We start from the raw sequence: 25,135 nt of genomic DNA on the forward strand, positions 1-25,135 counted from the left end.
GAAGCATAGTGGGATTCAAAATGGATTAAACATATATGGGGAATGAACACATTCACAGTTAGATTAAGAAAGGATAAAACTATGAAGTTAAGGAATATAAAACAACATCCTTTAAGGCATAATTCAACTAACAGCTGCTTGGGATGAAAAATAAACTTCCCCTATAGGCAGGTTGTTATATGCTGGTCCAGTGCAGGGTTTCTTGCTCCTTGCTCTGCAGCATCCAGTTGAGGCAACTCTCAGAGATGGGGATCACTGGTCTCATCGGGAATAGCTTTTCCTCTACCCTTTGCATTTATCACATGACCATCTTTCCTCTCCCTTAAACCAAACTGAAGGTCTGTACGGTGTTTGGCTGAGTCAAGCAGTCTCCTTGCCCTGATTTTCCACCTTTTAAGGAGGCCAAGGGGAGTTCTTTGTATCTTGCTTTGGTAAGAATCAGCTGGTATGTGTTAGCCAGCTGCAGTGCCAGACTACACACCCAGTTTGGTCAGGAGTGTCTTGTCTACACTTACGGTGCAGCTGTAGTGCTTAGTGACAGCCGACAGGAAAGCTTCTCCCCGAGAGGCGGTAGCTATGTTGATGGGAGACAGAGCACTGTCTACACTGGGGGTTCGGTCAGTGATGAAGCGATGTAGTTATACTGACATAAGTTTGTCGTGTAGACCAGGGCGTAGAGAGCTATATTCCTAACCAATAACACCCATAGCTGCCATCTTAATTCTATGGGAACAAGCAATCTTACTGTTTTTTCTAGCAGTCTTCACTCCAATCCTGCTTTAAGACAATTGGACAATAGCAGCACAGTCAGCTGGCCAGGTCTACATCCTACTTAGTTGTCAGCACTTATGCTGAGCTGGGTTTAGGTCATCGAGGGGTTTCTTGGGTGTCATGAGCATACAAATTCTCTGTGTGTAGCATTTCACATCATTACTGTGCATATGCCTTCTTGAGACTTGGCAATGGAAATCCGTGCAAGCTGTCCATTGCATGTCAGGTAAATCATAAGTCAAGCGATGCATAAGACTGTGGTCTTGTCCTCTTTTCAGCTGGTCTTGAGGTTCCTTACAGTGAAGAATTAGCACCATTGTCAAAGAATTCTGTTTTCAATTCAATTCACTTTCAGTTCCACAAGCTAGTATGTTCTACGCTAGCCAGAGGGTAAGGAGCAGCTTGCGTTCTTTGTCACATCGTCCAGCTTGCAAGGACCTAGAACAGCCCGATCTTATGGTCCTAATTCATTTTAAAATCTGGCTGTCTTCCTGTGCTCAATGATTCTCCCTCTTGTAAGTTGATCCTCGCCTGCTGCCTGCTTTATGTGGAACATAAAGTGGGGGAAGCAAAACTGTAGAGTTGCTTTTAACAAATGTCTTTTTCCCCCGAGGGAACTCATTTGTTTGAAGCAAGGAACCTTTTGCTTTGGCTTCATTTTAGTTTTTGCCAGCAGGAATAATTCTGGGAGGAAGCTCATGGGTTCTGAAGGAACTGTAGGGTTGCTCGGGCCTGCTGCATTCAATGTATCAGATCATGTGGTTTGAGCAGAAACATGTTTTAAAATATATATTTTTTGGACCAGGCCAACTTAGAACCCTAGTTTAGAAAGATCTACAATAGTGCCCATCGTGTAGGTACCTTAGATTGTAAGCTCTTTAGGCAGGGATTGGCTTTGTTCTGTGTTTGTACAGGGCCTAGCACAATGGGGTCTTGGGCCCTTCGGTACACTTGTGAGAAGCACTGTTTGGAAACCCTGTGATAGCCGAGAGAGTTTCACCCCAGCAACAGCAAGTGGGACCTGGCTAAGAAGAACCCAGCCCCTAAAGCTTTCAGGATGACGCTGGAGTGTAACCAATGCCTTACCTGCCTCTGGAAGTGAACAGGGAGCCACCACTGTGGCAGAGCTGGGAATAGAACTCAGGCGTCCTGAGACCAGTCCTAGGCAGCAGTGTCCGATTACTCTCTTGCAGGGGATACATTGGCATCATACTCTAGACTAGAGAAACACGCAAGCCAGATCTCTGCAAGAGCTGCACATGTTCAGTACCAACTTCTTTCTGTCCTTGTTAATTACAACACATCTGAACAGCAGCCACCCCTCAGCCCGAAGCAAAGAGGAAGTGCAGTAGCTAATAGGGAACTGCTTTGCAGGGGACGCTGCTGGGTTTTCAGTCCAAGCTCTCTGTTTAGTAAGGTAAGGGTTCCTTCCCCCAGAAATGAAGCTGACCTATAATTAATTCACAGTCTTAACAGGCAGTAGCAGTGAGTGGGAGTGGAGTGCTCCAGGCAGCTGAATGTCTTAACGTAGCCTGGAGGGGAGAATCTTTTTGTTCTGCAGTGAAGTAAACCTGTGTTCACTCTGTCAGGTCTCTCTGGGGCCAGTGATCAGTGGCAGTATTCTTCTGCCATCAGGCCTACTGATTACAACGAAAGAGTCAATATACTGATGGCTTCAGGAAAGGATCCCTGGCCGAGATCGGCATTGCTGAAATCACAGCAGCTTCTAGCCACCAGTAGCCTGAAGGGAGAACTGGTTTGCTTGGGCCGAGGACATGAGATGCGCAGGGTAGGAAATCAAACCTCTGCTAAGCTTTCAGCTTTGAGAAGCCTGTAGCAGGTGCCTTGTTAGCCAGGTCCCCCAATGAGGGACAAGGAGTGGTTATACCTGCCAAGTTGCCTTGGTGGACTTTGCATCTCCCCTCTCAAAGCTGAGAGTTAGGCCTCTTGCCTGATTTTGAGAGACTATTTTCCTGCTGTATCATCCTCTGTTACCCTCAGCCCTCCCTAGGGTGACCAGATGTCCTGATTGTATAGGGACAGTCCCGATATTTGGAGCTTTCTTACATAGGCACCTCTTACCCGCCCACGCCTAGTCCTGATTTTTCACACTTTCTGTCTGGTCACCCTATCCCTCCCAGCACCTAAAGCAGCAGTGGCCAACCTGTGGCTTCGGAGCCACATGCGGCTCTTCAGAAGTTAATATTCGGCTCCTTGTATAGGCACCGACTCCGGGACTGGAGCTACAGGCGCCAACTTTCCAATGGGCCAGGGGGTGCTCACTGCTCAACCCCTGTGTCTACCACAGGCCCTGCCCCTCACTCCACCCCTTCTTGCCCCCTCCCCTGAGCCTGCTGTGCCCTCACTCGTCTGTGCCTCCTGCATGCCACAAGACAGCTGATCTGGAGGTGTGGGGAAGGAGTAGGAGGCGCTGATCAGTGGGGCTGCCAGTGGGTGGGAGGCCCTGGGAGTTGGGTGGGGGCTGCTGACGTATTACTGTGGCTCTTTGGCAATGTCCATTGGTAAATTCTGGCTCCTTCTCAGGCTCAGGTTGGCCACCCCTGACCTAAAGACTCCTGCTTAGACTCGTACAGGCTTCTAGGGACGCTCTGAGAACAACCCTCCTTGCATGCTGCAGGAATCCGGACTAGCCAGTTAAGCCGGAAATCGGCACAGGAATATGTGAAAGGTAAAGCTGTCAAAGCCTTTTTGGATCGGGCCTTTATGTAGTCAGTTCAGCTACTCATCCTCCCCCCAGCAATGCCCATGAATATTAACACTTAGCACTTCTCCAGAGATTGACAAAGGTTGGTCCCTTGCTGCTATGGTGCTGGTTGCCTTAGAAATACGTATTAAATTAGTAAATAGTCAACCTATTCATGGTGTGAGGAAACTAGATTAAGTGGGCTGCTGGGTATCTACTTAAAAGGACCCCCTCAATATGCCAATCCTGGGTTTAGGCAGTGTAATTGTAGCCTTATTGGTCCCAGGGTATTAACGGGACAAAGTGGGTCAGGTAATATCTTTTACTGGACCAACTTCTGTTGGTGAGTTTTTGTCTAGAAACTTTAAACTGTCTCTACCTTCAAGTGACACCTAAAGTTACTGCAGCTGCATGGACGTAGTAGAAAAAATCGATTCGCTTGTTTACTGTGGGCATTTGACCACAGTTGTGTATAGTCACTGTCACGGTTTCTTTAGGGTCACCAGACAGCAAGTGTAAAAAATCAGGTTGGGGGGTAATAGGAGCCTATATAAGAAAAAGCCCCCAAAATCAGGACTGTCCCTATCAAATCGGGACATCTGGTCACCCTAGGTTTCTTCCTTGCTAAAGTGACACTGGGGGGAAAAAAGGGGGGGGAATGATTACAGAACCCCCCATCTCCGTTGTTAATGGAATTTTAAAACACCTTCAGGACATACTCTCTAAAGGGGGCTAGCTGAGTCCAGGCCACATGTGTCTTTAAAGCGGTAGCCAGCCTCCATATAGCCTGGCCAGTTGCAAAACTATTGATAGTGGCCCTTGAAGGAGGCAGAAATACCGTCAAAGAATCCACACTCCAAATCTAGAGGTGAAGTGAAAAGCTGAGCTCAGGCGTCCCTGGGTTGGCACTGCTGCTGTGCGAGGGCTGCGTTCCTGGCACACTCGGCAATGACCATCGCCGTGTGTGGAGGTCTTGGCAAGTGGGAGCCAGAGGGCTTAGTTCTTAATTACTTTGCTTTTAAGATTCTATTTGGGGGGGGGGGGGGGAGGGAATTACCTCCTGCACCAGGGTCATGTTCTACCAGCAACACTGGCCCACAGTAGCATCCAGAGAGCACAAGGAACGGTTGGAGAACACCCCGCCCCCCAGCATGGGACTGTTCCAAACAGGGCCGGCTCCAGGGTTTTGGCCGCCCCAAGCAGCCAAACAAACAAACAAACAAAAAAGCCGCGATCGTGATCTGCGGCGGCAATTCGGCGGGAGGTCCTTCGCTCCTAGGTGGAGTGAGAGACCGTCCGCCAAATTGCCGCCGAATACCTGGACGTGCCGCCCCTCTCCGGAGCGGCCGCCCCAAGCACCTGCTTGACAAGCTGATGCCTGGAGCCGGCCCTGGTTCCAGAGCAAGGGCCTGCTCCTTCCCCATGGTGCCACCAGGTCTGTAGGGTTGTGGCAGCTGGACTGGAAGTCAGTGCTGCCCTACTCAGCACTGCGGGGCTGAGCTGGGCCGGAGCAGCCCAAGGCTTGCCGAGGTGCAAGCCACCTCCTCTCTGGCCCCGTGCCAGGCTCTGAACTGGCTCAGGGATCAATCTGTCCAGGATCCTGAATCGTAACACAGACTTGGGTTAGCAAACTTTGCAGCTCCCCTTTCACGCTGCGAGTGTGGGGGAGTCCGGCCCTGCTAGCACGACTGAGCCCACCATGAAACCAGTGTCACCGTGCCATGCTGGGAAGCTGTTAGGGACATTTTGATCCTTCCTTCCTCTCTCCAACCTGCCAGCATTGGAAAGCCATAACTAGGCCCATAGCATCAAACTCCACTGGGCTACCATGCCAGAACAGGGAGAGCAGTAACGATTTTGCTTAGAAGAAAAAGAGGGTGGCTGTTCTCTGTTGTAAACGAGGATGCTTTGGGTCTGATCCTGCACACGCTTCTGCGAGTAACTGCCCTCGTGAGCAGCCCTGCTGATCTCAGGTGTAAATGCTGTTATCCCCCCGGGCATCAGGGAGTCCAGGATTGGGCCTCCAGGGCCACCAGCCTATCCCTTCCAGCTATGAAACTGTCAAACTGGGGAGCAGAGCAGGAACTTTTCCTGTTGCAGCCACCTGTCTCTGCCCCTTCCCTTTGGTCCTTCGCAGCCAAGTCTCCTCTTGAGCCCAGGCACCTCAGGTTTCTGGGCCAGATGCGAACGCGATCGATGGCCGAGCACAGCAGCGATCCCCTGAGCTCCAAGGGCATCTGCCAAGCCTCTAGCGAGGGAAGCTCTTTCCAGGCTCCGGCACTTCCACGTGTCGGCCCCGGAGCCTTGCACACAGGCCTGGAGAACTGAGCCAGGGCTCGTGCAGACAACCCAAGGCTGCTGCGGCTGCTGCTTCAGCTGGAGGCAGCCCGTGCAGCTTTCTGCAGTCCCCACACGCCCACGCAAGGAAGTGGTTACATTGCTCAGAGAGGAAAAGGGAAGTCAGGCTCCTTCAGAGCGAGAACTCAACTTCTGCCTTTCATTCGGGGCTGGTTCAGCTGCAGTTCGTGTCGACTGCCCAGAGTCCATGAACTAGCGAACCCGCTTTGGACAGAGAGATTTTTCACCCTGCTTTCCTCATCTTCTCTTGAAGGTAAGTTGGCAGGAGTTTCTTCTCTTTTACCACAGGGGAAGGGGAGGCTCGTCCTCGGCTCCTAGCGGAGTGACTGGCCGTGTGTTTAACCCCGGAGCGTGCCGCCAAAAGAAAAATCTTTGTTCCTTTTACTTGAGCAGAACAGATCCGGAGCTACAAGAACGGCACTGGGATTGGAATGAACTTCCCCTATGAATCAATAGGTCCTCAGAGCTGTTGGCTTTTTTTCCCCCCCTTTTTAAATGTTTCTTTTCCATTGTAGCTTTTTTTCCCCCTAGGAGGCCTGAAAGCGCCACTGATTTGGAACAGATCCCTGAGCAGGGATACCACAGAAATTAATGAAAACGGTGTGCTGGACCACAGGCCCGTTAGCCCTGCTGCTGTTCCCAGATCCCTCCCCAGGGATCCCCTCCGTGTGTGCGCTGGGTCTGACTCTCCCCTTGCTTACGCTGCTCCATTTGGCAGTTACTTCTGAGTTACACCAGTGGGAGTGAGAGGAGAATCAGGGCCTCTGGTTCACGTTTGCGCTGTCCCCTCCTTGATTTTTTCCCTCTAATCCTGACACTGACACTCGATGCAAAGGTGTCTCTTGGCACATCTGCCCGGAACCGGCTAGGGGTGCTCTCTTTCCAGCCAAAGGGACAGAGCCTGCGCGGATTTCTGCGTAACAGCGCGGGCAAGCGAAGATGGAAGTGTGTCGGGGGATCTCAGAACCGTGTGCTGATTGATTAAAACATCAGGCGTTGCTCTCGGAGCCGAGACCTAGCAGCAGCGGGCAGACAGAGAGCTCCTCCCGTCTATAATCTGCTGTGTCTATCAGAGAGGAACTGCTGGGCTGTGGTGATCTCTGATAGCCTGGGGCGGGGGCAGGGTGCCTTCAGTTAAATCAGTTCATTTGGAAGAAGGAAGAGAAAACCCTGGCTGGCGGAGCCATTGTCACACTCAGCAATGGGCTCCTACTGGGTCCCTCTCCCGAGGTGGGGTTAGGGGCACTCTGTCACAGCGAAAGCGCCTCGCCTGACTCCCAGGGGAAATCAATGGGTCGCAGGCTCCTAAGTCACAGAGGTACTTTGGATTGTGTCACCCTGCTGGGTTGGCTGGAGAGGAGGAAAGGAAAGAGCAGATGGATGGAGCGGATGGGTAGAAAACAGGGCCCGGGCCGGGGGGGTGCACAACTCTGTCTCCCCCTCCCTGCAGCTGTTGCTGGAGTTGATGGGATTGACCACTGAGGCCCGAGGGCACCGTCAGTAATACGGGGCTGGGACGGTGGCCTGACCGTAAAAGGCTTTGGGACAGACTCGGTCCCATCCCTGGCCTGGATCTCTCTCCCCCCAGGCTGAAGCAGGGCAGTGGAGATGCAAACTTGACCCCTGTGCAGAGCAGGGTGATCAGATGTCCCGATTGTATAGGGACAGTCCTGATATTTGGGGCTTTGTCTGATGCAGGCGCCTATTACCCCCACCTCCTGCCCTGGTTTTGCACACTTGCTGTCTGGTCACCTTAGTGCAGAGCATCTCAGCTCCCCTAGTGCCACCTCCCCCTGGAAAGGGCCGGAGGAGCCTGGCTGGACTCCCAAGGGAACATTGATTCTGCCTAGTCTAGCAATAGAGCCCCCTCCCCATATTAACTGCTTGACCGTCCAGCGGGGCAGGGGTTAACACGGACGACCTGCCTGGCTCGGGGCGGAGGACTAGATTAAGCTGCATGTGCTAAATACAATTTCCGGGGAGGCAGTGACAGCAGAGAGGCTGATCCAGCATTTTGCCTGTTTCTGACCAAATTCAACGCTCCCCACAAAATTTGCAATCAAGGCCCTTCCTACTGAGCAACTTCCTTAGCTGGGGGGGAAAGAAATGGCCCAGCTCTGGATCCAGCGTTCAGTTACTTCCCCCAGCCTGTCTCTTCATTGGTGAGGCCTTGAGCCTGGGCAGAAAAGGAGTGAAACCCGAGGAAGGTATCCAATTCTAAGCCATCTCCGCGCTGGGGATCAACTCATCTGTCTCAGGCAGGCAACGATCCTCAAACTGAACTTTTTACCCACGAAAGCTTATGCCCAAATAAATCAGTTAGTCTTTATGGTGCCACCAGACTCCTCGTTGTTTTTGTGGCTACAGACTAACACGGCTGCCCCCTGAAACTTACCTTTGTTTTACTTGAGAGAGCAGATATCTGATTGTTCCGGGGCGGGAGGGGATGTGGAGCCAGCGGATTCAGGAGATGAATGGGACCGGCTGTTGGAGTGGATGTTAGTATAGAATGAAAGGTGACGAGCAAAGGGGGGAATTTTTCTGGACCCTTTTTTGGTTCTTTACTGTGCATAAAGGTGACCGGAAAGCTTGTTTTATTAACCGATGTCCTGCTTTGTCCTTGCATTACAACTTCAGCTCTTGTATAGTCTGCCCGGAAAACGAACAGTGGATCTGTGAAATCAGATGCCAAGCAAGTGAAACCTAACCTAGGAGGGGAAACGATTGTTGTTCAGATTGCTTAAAACACTTGGGTGCAGGCAGTTGGCAGCAAAGCATCTCCATTTTTAACCATTCAGCACCCAGCGCCTTCCACGGAGGGTGAGGAAGGCAGCCAACGAGTCCCCCTGCAAAAGAGGGAAGGCAGAACTTGATATTCCCAAGGCAAAATTAAGCAAAGCTTCCCCCCTCCTGAGATTATTTTAAGCCTTTCAGGCTGTGTTGATGCATCAAAAAGAAGAGAATGGGGACACAACTCCCCTTTTCTCCTTCTCTGTTAAAAAGGACAGAGATGCAGTAAAAATGCACCCTTCCCCCAAACCCATCTCTCTCCTAAAGCAACATCAGCCGCTCAGTTCGGGTTAGTGACTTCACATGTTTTCTGCTCCAGGCTTTCCCTCACATTAGCAGCCAGGCTCAGCCCCTCCAAAACACCCCGCTTTCAATGGGTGTTAGGCACTTAAATAGCTTTGAGGAGCTGGGCCGAGACTACTATTTGCAGCCAGTTTTATTCAGCCAGGCCTCCTGGGGCACTTGCTTCCTGTGCCTCTCACGCCAGCCGTGTCAATGGGATGTGCTGTAGCAGGTTTCAGGACAGCGGCAGCACTGCGCGGTGATCACTGAAATATATACGGTCTGGTTCATTGGGTCAAACAAATCCCCCGTGTAACCTCATTGACACTTTGATGGGATTATAGCATAGTCCTTTGATGCTCATAACACTTCCCAGGGTTGCCGCTGGTCACGTTTCCCCCTTGCAGATGATGCGCACAATCCCGCAATAATACAGACCCTTTGCATTTTCCTTGGAGGGCAGGGCTGGATGTTACAGCTGTTTAAGACACGGGTAGTTGGCACATTATGTGCTGTGGATCTGAGCTTTGCTGGGACTCAAACCACTAGGCATTGGTTTTTGCTAATTCCTGTGTGTGGGGCCCTGTTTCTCTTGCTCTTCACAGGCCTAGGAGGCTGGAATCTGTTATTAGAGGCTTGGCTTTTTTGCCTCCAATAATAACAAGCAGCAAACACTGCAATTAACATCCTGGCTGGCGGCACAGAGAATCGTGGCAATTTCTGAGTGCTCCTCATGAAATTGGCTTCTAGGTTCAGTGCAGCCCAGCTCAGCAAACCGGGGTCTGTTCCTTGTCTGATGGTTCCAGTATCTTCCATAGAGTTGGCCGAGGCCTGTTTAAAAGGCAAGGGTGGGTTAATAAAAAAAAAAAACTGTAAAAATATCCCCTCCCACTCCAACACTGAGTATTTCAAGCAGCACCACAATGGTTCTTTCATTATGAATTCTGTACCCTGGCAAAAGCCAGCGGTGAGCTAAGCTAGTGGAAGATATTAGTCATGATCTACACTGGGGTTGAACAGCCAGCTTGTGCTTAATAGAAATGTAGATTGGTTGCTGCGGGGAGGTGAAGAGAAAAGAACGTTTTAACCATAAAAGTTGAGTTGTGTCTAAAGAGGAAGGAACTCGCAGAGGAACCAAAGTGAGGAAACTAAGATGAAGCAACCAAGCAGGCCGAGAGATTGCACGCTGTCTGTTACACAGTGTCGGCAAGATAGTTTCTAGAAGGGGACGACTTCTCGTTTGAAAGGTTCTCTGACTTGGGAGCAACTTGCTAAGACACTCATGGTTAATTTTGCTAAGAGAATTTTTGATCTTGGTTGATTTTGGTACGGAAGCATCTTGAGGCACATGCGTGCCCAGCCCCTCAGCCTTTGCCACAGCCTCTGTTTTGTTTGGGATGTTTAACGGAACAGCTGAGCGTTAGCCAGATTAAAACCGGTGCCATTGGAAGCTGGACTAAAACATGCAGCATAGTGAATGCGGACAGAACGAGGCAGTGTGTTGCTGGGGATTGGATGGACACTTAACGTGGGCAACGCCTACCATTAGACAAAGCTCGAGCAAGCGCATCTACAAGAGCTACCAGCTCTGACTTGGCTGACTGCATCTCAGAGAGGTACCTCCCAGCAGCCAGACAGCGGTTCCTTCTTTTGCAACATCCTGCAGTGGCCCCAGCTGGAGGCAGGAAGCCAGGCTCGATGGGCCACTGGTCTGATGACACACTTTGGATCTGAGGTCAGCCTCTTTAATACTGGAATGCCTCCAATCTAGCCATAAAAATGCATCCTTACAGGGCCGCCTGGGGTAGCTGGTACAGCCCCCTGCTCCATTCAGGGCGGTGTTGGAGGGAATGGATCACATGATTCTAGCACCAGTGATGGGGAATAGTGAACTGGAAGGCGATCCGTTGGGGACTGCCTGGCTCAAGGGATGGGGACACGGAGCATTTCACCACTCGGGCGCCAGCTTGAATCTAGTTATGGTTGGTAGTGACAGAAAACTTTTCTCCGCTGCCATTTGTTCATTGGCTGTGAGCCACTTGATGCTCCCTGTCTTGGTACCATTCCCTCCAGGTGTCTGATCTCGCCCGGGCTGGGGCAATGTAGGGGAGGTTTGCACTGGGTCTGAAGCTCCCCCCCTTCTATAAATAAAGGGAGGCCTCGCCTCTCTAGGGCAGTCAACCCAGCACTGAATTCACCCCCTCCATGGAGGCTTGGTGGGGACACGGCACCCAGTAGGTGACTGTCCAACTGCCTTTGGCTTTGAGGGGGTAGGTCAGGAAGGAACCTGAGCCATGGGGAAGAGAAGATTCCCAGCTGCAGGCAGTTTCCTCAGCAAGGAGGTGACTAAGTGTTTGGAGACACTGAGGACTCCCAGATGGGGCAGGCTCTTCCCAGTGCACTTAATTCCCAGGCCCGCTGTTGTTCATTCCGGCTCTGCTCCGTTCTGCTGCACGCAGCAGGGGCATCTGAGGAATGTGACAGGCATGCGAAGGGGGGGGGGGATCTAAGGCACAAGGACAGGGGAGGGGTTAGCAGCCAGCTGCTCTGTGCTCCAGCTGGTGGAGGTTAGTGGCTCTCTGGGATCATACTGAAGATCCTGGCCAGGAAGAAGGGAGGCTGGCAAGGCAGGCAGCAGTTCCTCTGACCCTACGAACTTGAAGAATTTTGCACTTCATTCATCTGCAAGGAACCCCAATTCTGGGCTTGGTTCACCAGATAGGTCACCTCTCCTCCCTCCCCTTCATGCAGGGGCCAGGCCGGACCGTCCATGTGAAGTGGACTGAAGGGCCCTGCTGAAGTGATCTGCTGACCGATAGTTACGTGCCAGTCACCTGGGTTAAGAGGCCATGGAACAGAATGATTTCCTGCACCCCCGCACCAGTACCGCAGACTTTCCCATAAGCCAAGAACATATGTGTCCATTTGGATGGAGCAGTTCCAAGTGGTTTTGGTCCTGGCCTTTCTGCAGAATTCTTATCTCCTCTGCCCCGAATGCTGAGAGCTTCCCTGATGTTTATACACATTGCAGAAACCAGAAATCCTGCCTAATGCGTCCATTTGACTGTCACCGCATCCTCCCCCCTTTTTATCTCCTTCCACTGGTTGCATCTTGACTTTATCCAGCCTACACTGCGAGCTTTGGGGCAGGGACTGTCCTAGGTACGTGTCTGCACAGCAAGGAGCAATGCACTGCCCTGATTGAGGCCCCCAGGGGCTACGGCCGTGCAAAGAAGTAATAACAATGCAGCTGATTTCGATGAGAGCATCAGAGTAGCCACAAGAACGGATTGAGATCACAAGCGACTTTGTGTTTAGCCTGCTCCAATCCCCTCCTGTAAAACCATGCTTGTGGGCGGAGTCTGTTCGCTTCAGGAGCAGGAACCAGCGCCAAGAAGGTTCATGAGTGATTAGAAAGTCCCTTAACATTCTGAGCCAGCTTCCTGTTTTTTAAGGTTATCTGGACCTTCTTGTTTCCTTTCAATGCCCTGACTGTGACAGGTTGCTGCCAAAGGGCCATTCCAGGAAGACTTGAAAAGGGAACTGGGGGGGGAGGCCTCGCTGTGTCCTTCCAGCAATAAGGCTCGACTGGATGGTAAGATCATTGCCAGAGCGCCGGGTCCATCTTGTGGGCTGGACCATGAGGCCCTAGCCTAGTCTCTTCTCATTTTGCACCACCAATCTCCCTCCACCAAAGGCATAAGGGGAGTAATTTATCAGACTAAATTAGTAACGCATTCCAGTGCTGACTTGCGAGAATCAGACAGTCTTAAGAAATGCTTGGGGTTACTGACTCGAAAGGGCTGGCCACAGAGAGAGGAGTGTGTGACTTCCTGGCTTTTCATCGGTTGGAGATCTGGCTTCAAATCCAGCCCTAGGTTAACAATGAATTGATGGGTCCTCCTCCTAGTTCCTAGTGGCCCAAACAACTACACAGGTCATGATTAGTTGAACTGGTCTGAAATCAAATCTGAAATGCAACACAGATAAGTGCAAAGTACTACAGTTAGGAAGGAAAAATAAAATGCACAAATATAAAGTGGGGAATAACTGGCTAGGCAGGAGTGCTACCGAAAAGGAGCCAGGAGTGATAATGGATCACAAATTGAATATGAACATACAGTGGCAAAAAAGGCTAATATCATTCTGGGGTGTAGTAACAAGAGGGTTGTAGGTAAGACCAGGGCTGGCTCCAGGCACCAGCTGAGGAAGCTGGTGCTTGGGGCGGCAGATTGTTGGAGGCGGCATTCTGCCCAATCCTAGGGCAGCACGGCCGCTTTTGTTGTTGTTGTTCTTGTTACGCTCCGGCCGCCCTGTAGGGGGCGGCGGCGCGGAGAACCAGAGCGCCCTGCAGGGCAGTCCTCTTCCTTCCCTCCCCGCCGACCGGAGCGGAGCCCTCGCGGCAGGAGGCGGCGCGGCGGGAGGGGCCGCGTGGCAGCGCCCCTGCTGTAGCCCTGGCCGCCCCTTCTCTCTCTCTCTCTCCCGCCCGCTCCCTCCTCCTCCCCCCCCCCACAAGCCGGTCCCCCTGCACCTGTGCTCCAGCCGCGCCGCAGTTTTTTTTTTTTTCTTGGGGCGGCCAAAAAGCCAGAGCCGGCCCTGGGTAAGACACAGGAGATAATTGTCTACTCAGCACTGGTGAAGCCTCAGCTGGAGTTCTGTGTCCAATTGTGGGCAATAGGCTTTCGGAAAGATGCAAACAAAGTGGAGGGAGTCCAGAGGAGAGCAACACAAACGATAAAAGGTTTAGGGAACCTGCCCTATGAAGAAATATTTTAAAAATTGGTATGTTTAGTCTTGAGAAAAGAAGACTAACGGGCACCCTAGTAATAGGCTTCAAATATGTTCAGGGCTGTTATAAAGAGACCTGTCATCGATTGTTCTTCGTCTCCACTGAAGGTAGGGCAAGAAGTAATGAGTTCAATCTGCAGCAAGGGAGATTTAGCTGAGCTCTTAGGGAAACGTGTCTGTTAGGATAATTACGCTCTGGAAGAGAGTTCCAAGGGAGGTTGTGGGATCCCTCTCATTGGAGGTTTTTAAGAACAGGTTGGCCTAACACTGGTCTAGGTGGACTTGGCCTACCTCAGTAGAGCGGGCTGGACTAGATGACCTCTCAGGGTCCCTTCCAGCGTTACATTTAAATGATTCTATGAAAGCCAATTGAAGTCAATGGAGCTATGCAGATTTACATCAACTGAGGAGCTGGCCTTTGGTTTCAGTTGTCATTGAACACCAGCGTGAGAATCACCATGAATCTACCGAGTCAGGCAATGATTGGGTGACCAAGGAGCAGATTCCAGTTTACCGCCCTTATAGTGGCTTGCTCCCTTTGGTGGCTATTTCCTTTAGATGTGGCTGACGAGGGCCCTCTTTTAACCTGGCTCTTACATCTCTGCCTTTTCACTTTCGTTCCAGCTGAAAAGCCATGGCCTACCACAGCTTCCTGCTTGAACCCATCAGCTGCCACTCCTGGAATAAGGACAGAACCCGTAAGTGTACAAATCCCTTCTCCTCCAGGCGCACCAGCACCGTGGAGTGAAAACAGGTTACGCGGCTATAACTGAGTTAGCAGAACTGGCCCATGGTATGCCTGGAACATGCTGCACTGGTAAAGGTCCCATTTCCCAGGACCAAGCCTCAGAGTGCAGAGAGTGCTGAGCTGGCCACATTGGCTTCCCTTCAGGGCTGGCTCACAAGACTGCTTCCCATGTTCTCCCCAGCTGCCAGCTCCCCCCAGATGTGCAGGCTGTGGAGACCCCTTGCATCTGGCTTTGCCAAGTGCAGTGACATACTGGGCTGGGCCTATGACCTAGTCATGCTATTCATCAGAAAGAAGAGACAACGTTCATCCAGGTTCTGAGCGCCTCAAACTCGGCAGAGGGGTTTTCAAATCCGGGACCCTAACAGAGAGAGGAGGCCATTTGCAAGGTCCAGGTCCCAGTTCCGAACACGCAGCTCGCCTGGGGGTGGGGGGACGGATCCCGGAGTTTGCTTATGTCCCATCTCTGAAGCAGTTTGTACAGAGGGATAACGCCCAGGAGCAAGTGGGTAACACATCTGGGGAGGTGTTCCAGCAAGCTCCCACTCCTCGCCTCCCCCATGGCTTCCTACCAGGAGATTGGGGTCGTGTAGGAGGAGGTTCAGCCCAGCCCCGCCGGCTCAAAGAGACGATCCTGCAGCCCCGTTTACTTGGGGCCAGGTGCACCATATGCGATGTGTTGCGGGGGGCCCAGCCCCCATGGTGCAGCAATGGGCAGAATCGAGGTTGTTACTGTTAGTATCACAGATAAATACATTTCAAGTCAATCTGAGCTGCCCTTGTGGCCTGCCAGCAGAGCCCCTGGGCGATTGACGGTGCGTGACGCCATGGCGCCCTGGGGTGCAGGGTATAAAAGGGCTGCAGTGACCACGGAGTGGCTCACCAGAACAAAAAGCACTTTCTTTAGGGGCAGGGGGGAATGGGCCATGCGGCTGGCTGTAGGCAGGATGGGGCGGGCACAGGCAGAGTGCCTGCCAGGGGGCCACCCCTTGACAGCTGGCATTCCATAGGGAACCTCCCAGCAGAACGGCTCACCCGAGGTGGGCGGAGCCTCTTCTGGTAGTGGGTGGGGCCTCTTCTGGTGGTGGGCGGGGCCTTCCTCCCACTTGCCAGTTTAACTGGGAGCTGAAACTCAATGCTGGGGGCTGCACAGCAGTGGCAGAGTGTGGCATGGATGGGCTGGGTCAGAGGAGCTTGGCTGGGACAATTCACATGCAGCTGCTCCCCTCCAGCACTAAGTCTCGCCTAGCTTCACCCAGCTGCCTCTTCCCCTTGTGCTGCTCCCCTCACATAGTTGAGGCCTGAGCAACGGAAGGCACAAGATCTAAGCTATGCTTGAATCAAGGCCTCAGACTCCCCTTCGTGTCCCTTTTATAACCTCCACCTTCCTGCGTAGAGGCCCCTGCCCACCACATGCTAGTGCCAGGTTCACCAGCACAAAGGCGCTGACTTTCCCGCTTCGCCCCAGTCCCCGCCCCCACACTACTCCTTCCCTCAAGCCCCTGCACCGCCTCTTCCTGTCCCTCTCCCCCACCACCCGAGCACGCCCTGCCCTTGTTCCTCCCCCTCTCCTCCTTCATGCCGCGAAACAGCTGATCCGCAGTGGGCAGGAGGCGCTAGGAGGAAGGGGGAGGCCCTGATGGGTGGGGCCTGCTGGTGGCTGGGAGGCGCTGAGGGGTGGGGGAGGAGCTGATAGAGGGGCTGCCAGTGGGTGCTGAGCACCCACCATTTTTTCCCCATGGCTGCACCAGGGCTGGAGCACCCACAGAGTCGGCGTCAGCGCACCAGCACGTGTGAAGTTTCTCTCCTAGCACCTCTCTTTGTCACTGTGCACAGGGATCACCCAGCCCCTCGTCACAAGGCAAGAGGGATGTTGCGTTTAGTAGCTTTCCCACAACAGCGAACTCTGTGTCCGCTGACTGTGCGCTACAAGCCGGGCTCTGACTCCAGACTCAGGGCCACCGAGCAGGCAGCAGGGGAAGGTTGAACGAGGAAGGGCTGGGGTCGCTCAGAGCGAGCCCCTTTGAAGTGTACAACTGTTCCATTGGCTCTGGTATTCGGCCACTAGCTGCAGCTGTTGCTTAGACAACCCCCCGCCCTCCTCCCCCCCAGCACTAGTCAGGGTAGAGGCTTTCCTGCCTGACCTTTGTGGGCCATAAGTGAACACCCTGAAGCTTGAGACTGGCCTCTCTCACCATGAGCTTAGCCTGACTGTACATGCTTAGACATGCTGTATTTATGGGCATCAGCTGATCCTGCTCTTCATTGGACCCCCAGCTGCGGTACATAACCCCGCCCCCGCTGGCGGGTCACGTAACCGCTGTTATTGTTCCCCAGAGCTTGCCATCTGCCCCAACAACCACGAGGTCCACATCTACAAGAAAGCTGGGGAAAAGTGGAACAAGGTCCATGAGCTGAAGGAGCACAATGGGCAGGTGACAGGTGAGACAACGCGTCATAGGGCCAAGGGTCCCTCTCGTCTCTGAAAGCAGCCAGGGAACACGGCTCCTAGACACAGCCGCCTGCGAGAGACGGGGCTGGAGGGGGCAGATCCCCGGCTAATGGGAGGGCTCCCTGCTTGGTAATGCACTCAGAGGACGTGCTTGTATCTGCCGTGGGGGACGGGTGTCCTGGAGATCTTGTCTCAGCCGCAGCCAGAACCCCTCAGGCTGCACTTGGGCATCTTGCTAACTAAGCAGGGTTGGGCTGGCTCAGCCCTTAGATGGGAGCCATCCATGGAACACAGTAGTGCTGCAGGAGGTGGTGGTGTATGAGTCAGTAGGTGGCGCTCTTCCCCTTGTCACTACTGAGCCCAGAGGCCTAGCGCAGTGGTAGGGGGCGCTGTGCTGTCTTTCAGAGGAGATGTGCAACGGAGATCCTGACCTAGGGGCATCAAAATCCCAGGGCGCTTTCCACCACAGTTCTTGTACTGGCTGAATTCCCCATTGGTCTCATTCTTCACCCCCCTGTACTAAACTGTTGTGTTGCTGTCTGCTGTCAAACAGCTGCCATGTTCCACCCAGAGGTGGCTGCATTTCAGGGGGGAGTGAAGGAATGTATATAAATTGTTAAGCAGTGAGGGATCTTGTGAAAGGAACAGGGGAAATCTAAGCTTTTGCTGTTGGGCAGAAGCAGCTGAAAGGGCCTCCCCAAGGTATAAATTGAGATGGGAGTTGCAGCTATCAGGAGAGACCGCTTTAAGCCATCATTAAAGCTGAGCTGGGGCAGGGACTGTCTAGTGGCAGCACATTGGCGTTCAGGGCCTCACCACTCTGTCACTGCAAGGACTGGGAGAGACAGAGGCTTGGAGTGGCATCAACAGTCTCCAATTAGAACAGCGTCCATCCCTGTCCCGCCCCTGGTAGGCCTTCTGGGGGGGGGATTGATCCACTTCCTCAAAATCAATAAACTTGCAGCTTCCCGCCCCCAAAGATCTGTGCTTTGAAAGGCTGCCTGGCTGACTCGTTCTAGGAGGTTGTGGCTGGCTCTGTAGCAGGAACCCCAGATCCAGCGTGGCAGCCTGGGGCACTGAACATGAAATGGCACTAGTGAAAGGCAGGGGGGAGATTTGGAAGTGGAGGCTGGCAGCAGGAGGGGGAAGGAAAGGGCAATGGTGCCCCCTGCTGGCCATTTTGTTGGTTTCTTCTCACCAGCTTTCCGGGGGGGCAGTAAACTGATGCCGGCGATGGGCCTGACCCAAAGCCCTGGCACCAAACACCCCGACCGCTGAGGCCCCTTAAGCCCAGCTGTGAATGTGGTGACTGGGGAGGGGCTCGAAGAGCCGGGGAGAAAGGAGTTTGGGAGCATAGACTCATAGATCTTCAGGCCAGAAGGAACCATGATGTCATCTAGGCTGCCCTCCGGCAAAGCACAGACCAGGGACCCTCCCCGAGCATTCCCCGCCCCAGCCCACGCCCTATCCACACGGCTGTCTGTGTTTCAGGCATTGACTGGGCCCCCGATAGCAACCGCATCGTGACCTGCGGGACCGACCGGAACGCCTACGTGTGGACCCTAAAGGGCAATGTCTGGAAACCCACCCTGGTTATCCTGAGGATCAACCGCGCCGCCCGCTGCGTGAAGTGGTCCCCCAAGGAGAACAAGTTTGCTGTGGGCAGCGGCTCCAGGGTCATCTCCATCTGCTATTTCGAGCAGGAGAACGACTGGTGAGTCCTGGCCCTTTGGAGCGCCAGCCTCTAGGGGAACATGCTCCCAGGGGGGTAGGGCGCCTCTGCCCTGCTGCTGTCAGTCAGGCAGCGTGCGACCTGCTTGTCTTGTGCCCTAGGTGGGTTTGCAAGCACATCAAGAAGCCCATTCGCTCGACCGTCCTCAGCCTGGACTGGCACCCCAATAACGTCCTGCTGGCCGCCGGCGCCTGCGACTTCAAATGCAGGTGAATTAAGAGTCCCTGAGAAAACGCTGAGACCTGGGGAGGGTAAGGAACAGGGGGTTCTGGAAAGGAGCAGGAAGGCTGCTCTCTAGCGGGGAGCCCTCGCCCTGGCTGGACTGACATGCTCTTTGGCACGCCAAGGTTAGAAATGGGGCCCTGGTGGGGTTTGGGCTTGCACAGAACTGCCTCTCCCTTTGCCGTGCCCTGTCACTTTCCTCGGGGAACGCTGACGTCACCCTCCTCCCCTGTTTATTTCTGACTAGAAGTGGGCCCTAGATCAGAGCACCCCAAGCTCTGGGGAAGCCCTGACCCTCAACTGGATCCCAGCTGTGCAGCTCAGGCCCATCGCTGGCTCTTCAGAACCAGAAACGGCCGCTGGGCAAACAGCAAAGCCGCTCATGTGAGAGTAACAAGGGACGATCATGGGACTAAAATAAAGATCCAGGGAGAAGCTGAGAGGTCGGGTTCGCCAGATCTAGGCAGGACTGGGCCCTCCAGGGTTCGGAGTGTCATTCAGGACCTGGGTGGCGTGAGGGGAGTCTCCATGTGGCAGCACTGCCTCCCTGGCTGATGATATCATGGAGTGATTTCCTGCCGTAAGCATCCATCAGGGAGCTTCTGATTTGTTGTTCCCCACCCTAGGGGTGTCTCATTAGTGATGTGGCCCAGCCCAGCTCCCTGGCAAAAGCTCTGTCGTCTGTGGCCCTTCATAACACAACTGGGCCTTAATCAGGAATGAGTGAAGCCTGTCGGGGGCGGGAGAGAAGAGTAACTCCCCCTTCTGGGTTCTAACAACGCTCGGCACCTCTCTGGAGAGGGCCAAGGGACTCGCTCGAGGTCACACCCGCCAGCATTACAAACCTGGTCGCCTAACTCCTCAGCCAGGGCCCAGGCTGCTGGACTCGGCTGCTTCTCGGGCTACCAGCACCGTAGCCACCGTTCAGCCAGCGCATGCAGCAGCCCAGATCTGTGCCTCGGTTCCCTGTAGGATTTTCTCGGCCTACATTAAGGAAGTGGAGGAGAGGCCGTCCCCCACGCCGTGGGGCTCCAAGATGCCCTTTGGGGAGCTGATGTTTGAGTCGAGCAGCAGCTGCGGCTGGGTCCACAGCATCTGCTTCTCTGAAAGCGGCAACCGCGTGGCGTGGGTCGGCCACGACAGCACCGTCTGCCTCTGGGACGCCAACAAGAAAACGGCGTAAGTGGGACTGTTTTCTTTAACTGAGCAGCACGTGCCAGCACACTTGCATCTCCAGTGGGGCAAACCCCAGCTCGGGGGAGAAGCCCTTGTCCGCACAGAGCAGGGAGAACCTCACTGTGAAGGGCAGAGCTGGCTGCAGGTAGCCTGGATGCTGTAGCGGCCGGGGGTTGAGGGCCTTGCTCAGCCCCATGCGCTGATCGACCCTCAGGGATACAGGGGCTCTGCCGGCAGAGGCCTGGGAACGAGCAGCAAGGGTTGGGAGCGCCGGGGCTGACTGCTGAGCCGTCTGCACTTCTAGCCTCTGTTGCTACTGCAGCCACCTCTGGGGGCAAAAAGTGGCAGCAGCTGGCCAGTGCCCAGCGACACTCGAGAATAGCCTAGGGCAGCATGCAAAGACTGAATCCAACGCCATCTCCTGCCGCTCTCCCAGCCACCTACCGACCCAGCCCGATCCTGCCGTGCCAGGCTGCCTGGGCGAGGAAGGGACCACCCGTCACAATCCCCCTGCTAAATTGGCCCCTTTCCCTTGCTCACCCCACGGTGCTGGAGACCAGGATGCGCTCAGCCCTCGCAAGAGCCGGCTAACCCTGGCTGCAGGCTGGCTCATTGCTCGCGCTCTGGAAATCTGGGGGGCCTGTTGCGTTCCCTGGTGGTTCCAAGGAGGATGTGATGTGAAGCCAGAACGCTGCTCAGAGGTGCTAACCGCTCTTGGCTGCTTCTCCCTGCCTAGTGTCACCTCGTTGTCTGTGGAGACTCTGCCGTTCCTAGCGGTCACCTTCATTACCGAGAACAGCCTGGTGGCAGCGGTAAGTCTACGGCTCGCGCCGGGAAGCTGAGCGGCTGCTCTGGTGCCTGGCGGCTTTGAGCCGAACACACTGTTGGTGTTTCCCCAGGGCCACGACTGCTACCCGATGCTCTTCACCTACGACGAGAGCCAGGGCTCGCTGACCTTTGGCGGGAAGCTGGACGTCCCCAAGCAGAGCTCCCAGCGTGGCCTGACCGCTCGCGAGCGCTTCCAGAACCTGGATAAGAAAGCCAGCACCGAGACCAACAACGTCACGCTGGAAACGCTGCACAAGAACAGCATCAGGCAAGGGCCGGGTGGGGCACCGGGAGGGACCCTGCCGCACGTTAGTCCCGGAGACGGTGGGGGATGGAGCTAAGTCCAGCCAAACCCAAATCCCAGAGCTGCCTCCTCACTTCGAGGAGGTTCGGCTTCCAGTCTGACCCCGTTAGCGTGGGACTGGCTGAAGTGGAGGCTTGCACTGCAGAGCATCTCCCTGGCCGTTCTGCAGGGACAACCTGCCTCCCCTTGCTAGAGCTCACTTGCTCCATGCAGCCTTGTTAGCTGGGAGAGCCCCTGCTGGTGGCCTTCACAACTGAAGGTGGTGAGTTGAGTTGCACGAGACAGAAACTTGGGCAAAGCTCTCCTGTTGGAGCCAGCCTTCCCGTGTGGCAGGTGGTAAAAAAACCCGGAGCTTAATAAACTCTGAGTCGAACACGCCACCTTAAAAAGACTCTGTCAAATGCTGAGGCCAGGGAAGCCAAAGGGCAGCTGACTTTCCAGTGTCCGTCTGTGCTCTCCAGCCAGATTTCCGTGATTGCCGGCGGCAAAGCCAAGTGTACCCAGTTCTGCACCACAGGAATGGACGGGGGGCTGAGCATCTGGGATATCAAGGTATACAACCCCAGCAGTGACTGGAGACGTGTTTGCAAGTTATGGGGCTTTCTTGGGTCACCTCAGATCACAGCCTGAGTGCCAGGCCCTGCTCGCGGTTCCAATAGCATCAGCGCCTCATTGCAGCCAGCTGTAAAGGAAAATACAACGTGGCCCCGCAGCCCTTCTACACGAGGGGATTGCTGGCTCTGGGGAGTGGTGCTTCTGCAGCCACTGGGGGAGGGATTCTCAAAAGCACCTGGCGTTGGCCTAGCTGCTCCTAGGCCAACTCTGCGCCCTTAACCAAGCAGGGTTTTTATTTACCGGGGTTGTTTTCAAACTGTCCGCACAAAAGACCCAAACGGCAGGGGAAGCCTTCCCAGACATTTCAACTGACTTCTTTGGGAGCCGCCCCCACTACAGTTATGAGGCTGCTAACAAAGCTAATCTCTGCCCTGATTGTGCTTTCTAGTTGCTTTTATTACGCCTGCTGGCCGCTGATTAGCAGCAGGTAACAAAATTCACACTACTGGGAAGGACTGAGTAGCTCAGAAGCCTTGTGCCGGATTACATGGAGACAGCAAGGAGAAAGCTGGGTTCTCGCTGTTGGAAGATGCTCAGGAAACGTTATATTGTAACAAACGCTTCCATTTCACGTCACGCTCGCGTCCCCAGCGTCCCACTGATTTGCAGTTCTGCGACCCCCAAATGCCTGGGAGCTACCGCTCAGCACCGGACACTGCTTGCAGGCCAGTCCTGGTACTGAGAGCACATACCTTTACCTAGCACTACACTATCCAGACTCACAAAGCCACCGCGCGGTTCCCCAAGGCAGTGCTGGGAGCGGACGGCACTGAACGCTGGCTGGTTGCTGGTGCAGGCATATTGCTACTCCTTGTTATTGCCACTCTCTGCTGCCATGGGCTAGCTCCAGGGGGATGTGTGTCCACAGGAGGCTATTTCCTCGCCTTCAGACCCCAGAACCCGGATCAGCTTTTCAACCTTTTCTTCTGTTGAAAGCTATTCAGCATGCCCGAGGGAGTGTTCCACGCCGGTGCTGCGCCCATCACAGCCACTCACATGAGCACAGATTGAGTCCTTGTGTAACAAACGCTGCTTGGAATGGGATGGGATCAGACGTGCCGCCGAGCCCTGGGCTCACCTTGTGCGACTCCACCCATTCCGTCACAGCTAGTAACATTCGGCAGAGACATTCTGTCCATGCTTTGACCTACCCAGATAGTTCTCCAGGCTGGGGGGGAATATTCCCAGGATGGTATTTTTAAAATTCAGCCTGATCAAAGGGAAATTTAGAACCCGACACTAGCCCCTCTGATTAGAGGATCCTGCAAAAGAAATGGACACACCCAACTGGCTCTGTCAGACAGTTGACTTGAACAGCCCTTTGGAGCAGTGGAGAGCTGTAAACGCTAAGCGCCATAGAAAAGCATGCCATGTCCTCTTGCTGGGGAGGGGGGGGGGTAAAGAAGGGGGTGAGTGGGGAATGCTAAATGCAGACTAGCTTGTATTTTTACATGGCTGGACACAGGGCCGGCTCTGGCTTTTTTGCCACCCCAGGCAAAAAAGCCTCCCACTGCCCCCCCCGCCCTCCCCTCCACAGGGAGCGCGGCACGGGAGGGCGCCGAACCCGGCCGGGGCCCTGCTCTCCTGGACCGGCCGGAGCGCAGAGAGCCCAGCCGGGGCTCCGCTCTCCCCGACCGGCCGGAACGCCAGGGGGAGGGCGGCGAGCCCAGTCGCGGCCCCGCTCTCGGGCCGGAGCGCCGTGCCACCCCAAGCACATGCTTGGTGGGCTGGTGCCTGGAGCCGGCCTGGCTGGACACAATGTCTATCTATTTCCCCCCCCCAGCATAAAACAAATACCAGCTGTGGTCTACATCCAGTTTTTGCAGTTTCGGCATGTCCACACCAAATCACACCCTTAGTGGTAGAAAGATGTTCTATAGAAATGTGGCTCAGTCCCCTTCCCATATGGAATCAGTTACACCGGGACAACTGTGTCTACATTAGCGGGTGGTGTTGTAACACTAACTCTAGCAATACCGTTAAAGCAGCAGCTCTTGTGTGGGTCGACAAGGCTTATGAGATGAGGTCACAGAGGGCCCTGCATTAGAGAGGTGACTGGTTGAGAGGCAAGGAGTCTGCTGCAAGAAGCAGGCATATTTCCATGGCTTGTGCTTGCACTCTGGCCGAGCAAGCCAGCCCCCTAATTTGCAGTGGCCAGGCTGCCCAGACTGTTTATTCATTCACTGTGCTCTCACACACCCGGAGAAAAGTGCTTGTTGGAAATCTCTGTTGTTTTCCTTGTAGAGCCTGGAGTCCGCACTGAAGGATCTCAAGATCAAGTGACGGAGCCTGTCGGGAAAGGCCATTTGCAGCACCGCCAGCCTCGCTCTCTTATTCCAATTCTGCTTGCTTTTTTTTCTGTAAGATGTTGAGTTCAGATCAAGACGACTGATAGTTGCAGATACACATCTCCCCTGGCAGCGGTACAACTGCCTGGGCTCAAAGGCACTTGGGAGACTTGTCAGCTGAAGTAAATTAAGTACAAAGAAATTAAGTAGTATTTTTAAGACTTTTTTACATTTTAAAACAATGCACCTATGCTGGTCATAAATTGCTTAAAGAAACAGAAAATAAAGTGTCTTTTTCATGTAAATCCAGCGGCTGCTTTCTTTCGAATATATATTGATGTCGTGTCACTGTTAAGTTCTCCCCAAGGTAGCAGATATCATGGGGGAGTCTCCTAGTGCTGTCTCTGCGTCTGTTTCACACCTCAGAACCACTTCCTGTTTCAAACAATTGCTGCACTCACGCCTGGCACCCTTTATTGCCAGAACAGAAACAGCTTTTGCCTGGGAGGCGTTCTGCCCATGCCTGCTCAGCCATGTACAGCCCCACCCAGTCTGCTCAAAGAGAAGCAGGTTTCCCAACCTGCGATGTTGCTGCCCTGGTTTCATAACTCTACCTGCAAACATGGGACCCAAAGCTTGCACCTCCACGGTGCCATCCTCGTGGTTGAGTTCAGCGCAGCTTCCAGACAGGTGGGGGCTTTTCAAAGACGCAAGTAGTAAGCCTGGTGTGTGGCACCTTATCTTTCCAAAACACTTAAAGATACAAGGGGATAAAGATGGAAGAAAAAAAGATCGTTCCCATTGGATTTTAACCAGTCGTGTCCACTTCTAAATGTCTCCTTCTCATTTATACAGACTTCCAAGGATCACGTTCTGGTGCCCAGGTAGGGGACAACTCTCTCCCGGTAGCACAGTGGCAGAGCTTTCCATGATAAATACGCCCTCTTTTCCCTCCTCCCAGAAACCTCACACTAACCCTCCCAATTCTGAAAGGTGTAACAGTCCAGGGTTAGCTCTATCCACATTGAAGAGGACATGGATTGAAAGAAGTTAGAGGACAATTATCCCCTTCCACTA

The 25,135-nt window shown here is 53.8% G+C and overlaps 1 protein-coding gene across 1 annotated transcript; it reads left to right on the forward strand.

The window, feature by feature from the left end:
• The first annotated feature begins 5,849 nt into the window (after positions 1-5,849).
• On the forward strand, positions 5,850-24,363 carry ARPC1B (actin related protein 2/3 complex subunit 1B). Its single transcript, XM_005289060.5, has 10 exons — positions 5,850-6,086; positions 14,318-14,391; positions 16,779-16,883; positions 18,385-18,607; positions 18,727-18,834; positions 19,820-20,026; positions 20,760-20,835; positions 20,923-21,119; positions 21,617-21,707; positions 24,015-24,363. The coding sequence occupies exons 2-10, from the start codon at positions 14,328-14,330 to the stop codon at positions 24,051-24,053; spliced, it is 1,110 nt and encodes a 369-aa protein (XP_005289117.1). The 5' UTR covers positions 5,850-6,086; positions 14,318-14,327; the 3' UTR covers positions 24,054-24,363.
• The last annotated feature ends 772 nt before the right edge of the window (positions 24,364-25,135 follow it).

The sequence above is a fragment of the Chrysemys picta genome, chromosome 10 (assembly GCF_011386835.1).
Source record: "Chrysemys picta bellii isolate R12L10 chromosome 10, ASM1138683v2, whole genome shotgun sequence".
NCBI lineage: Eukaryota > Metazoa > Chordata > Testudines > Emydidae > Chrysemys > Chrysemys picta.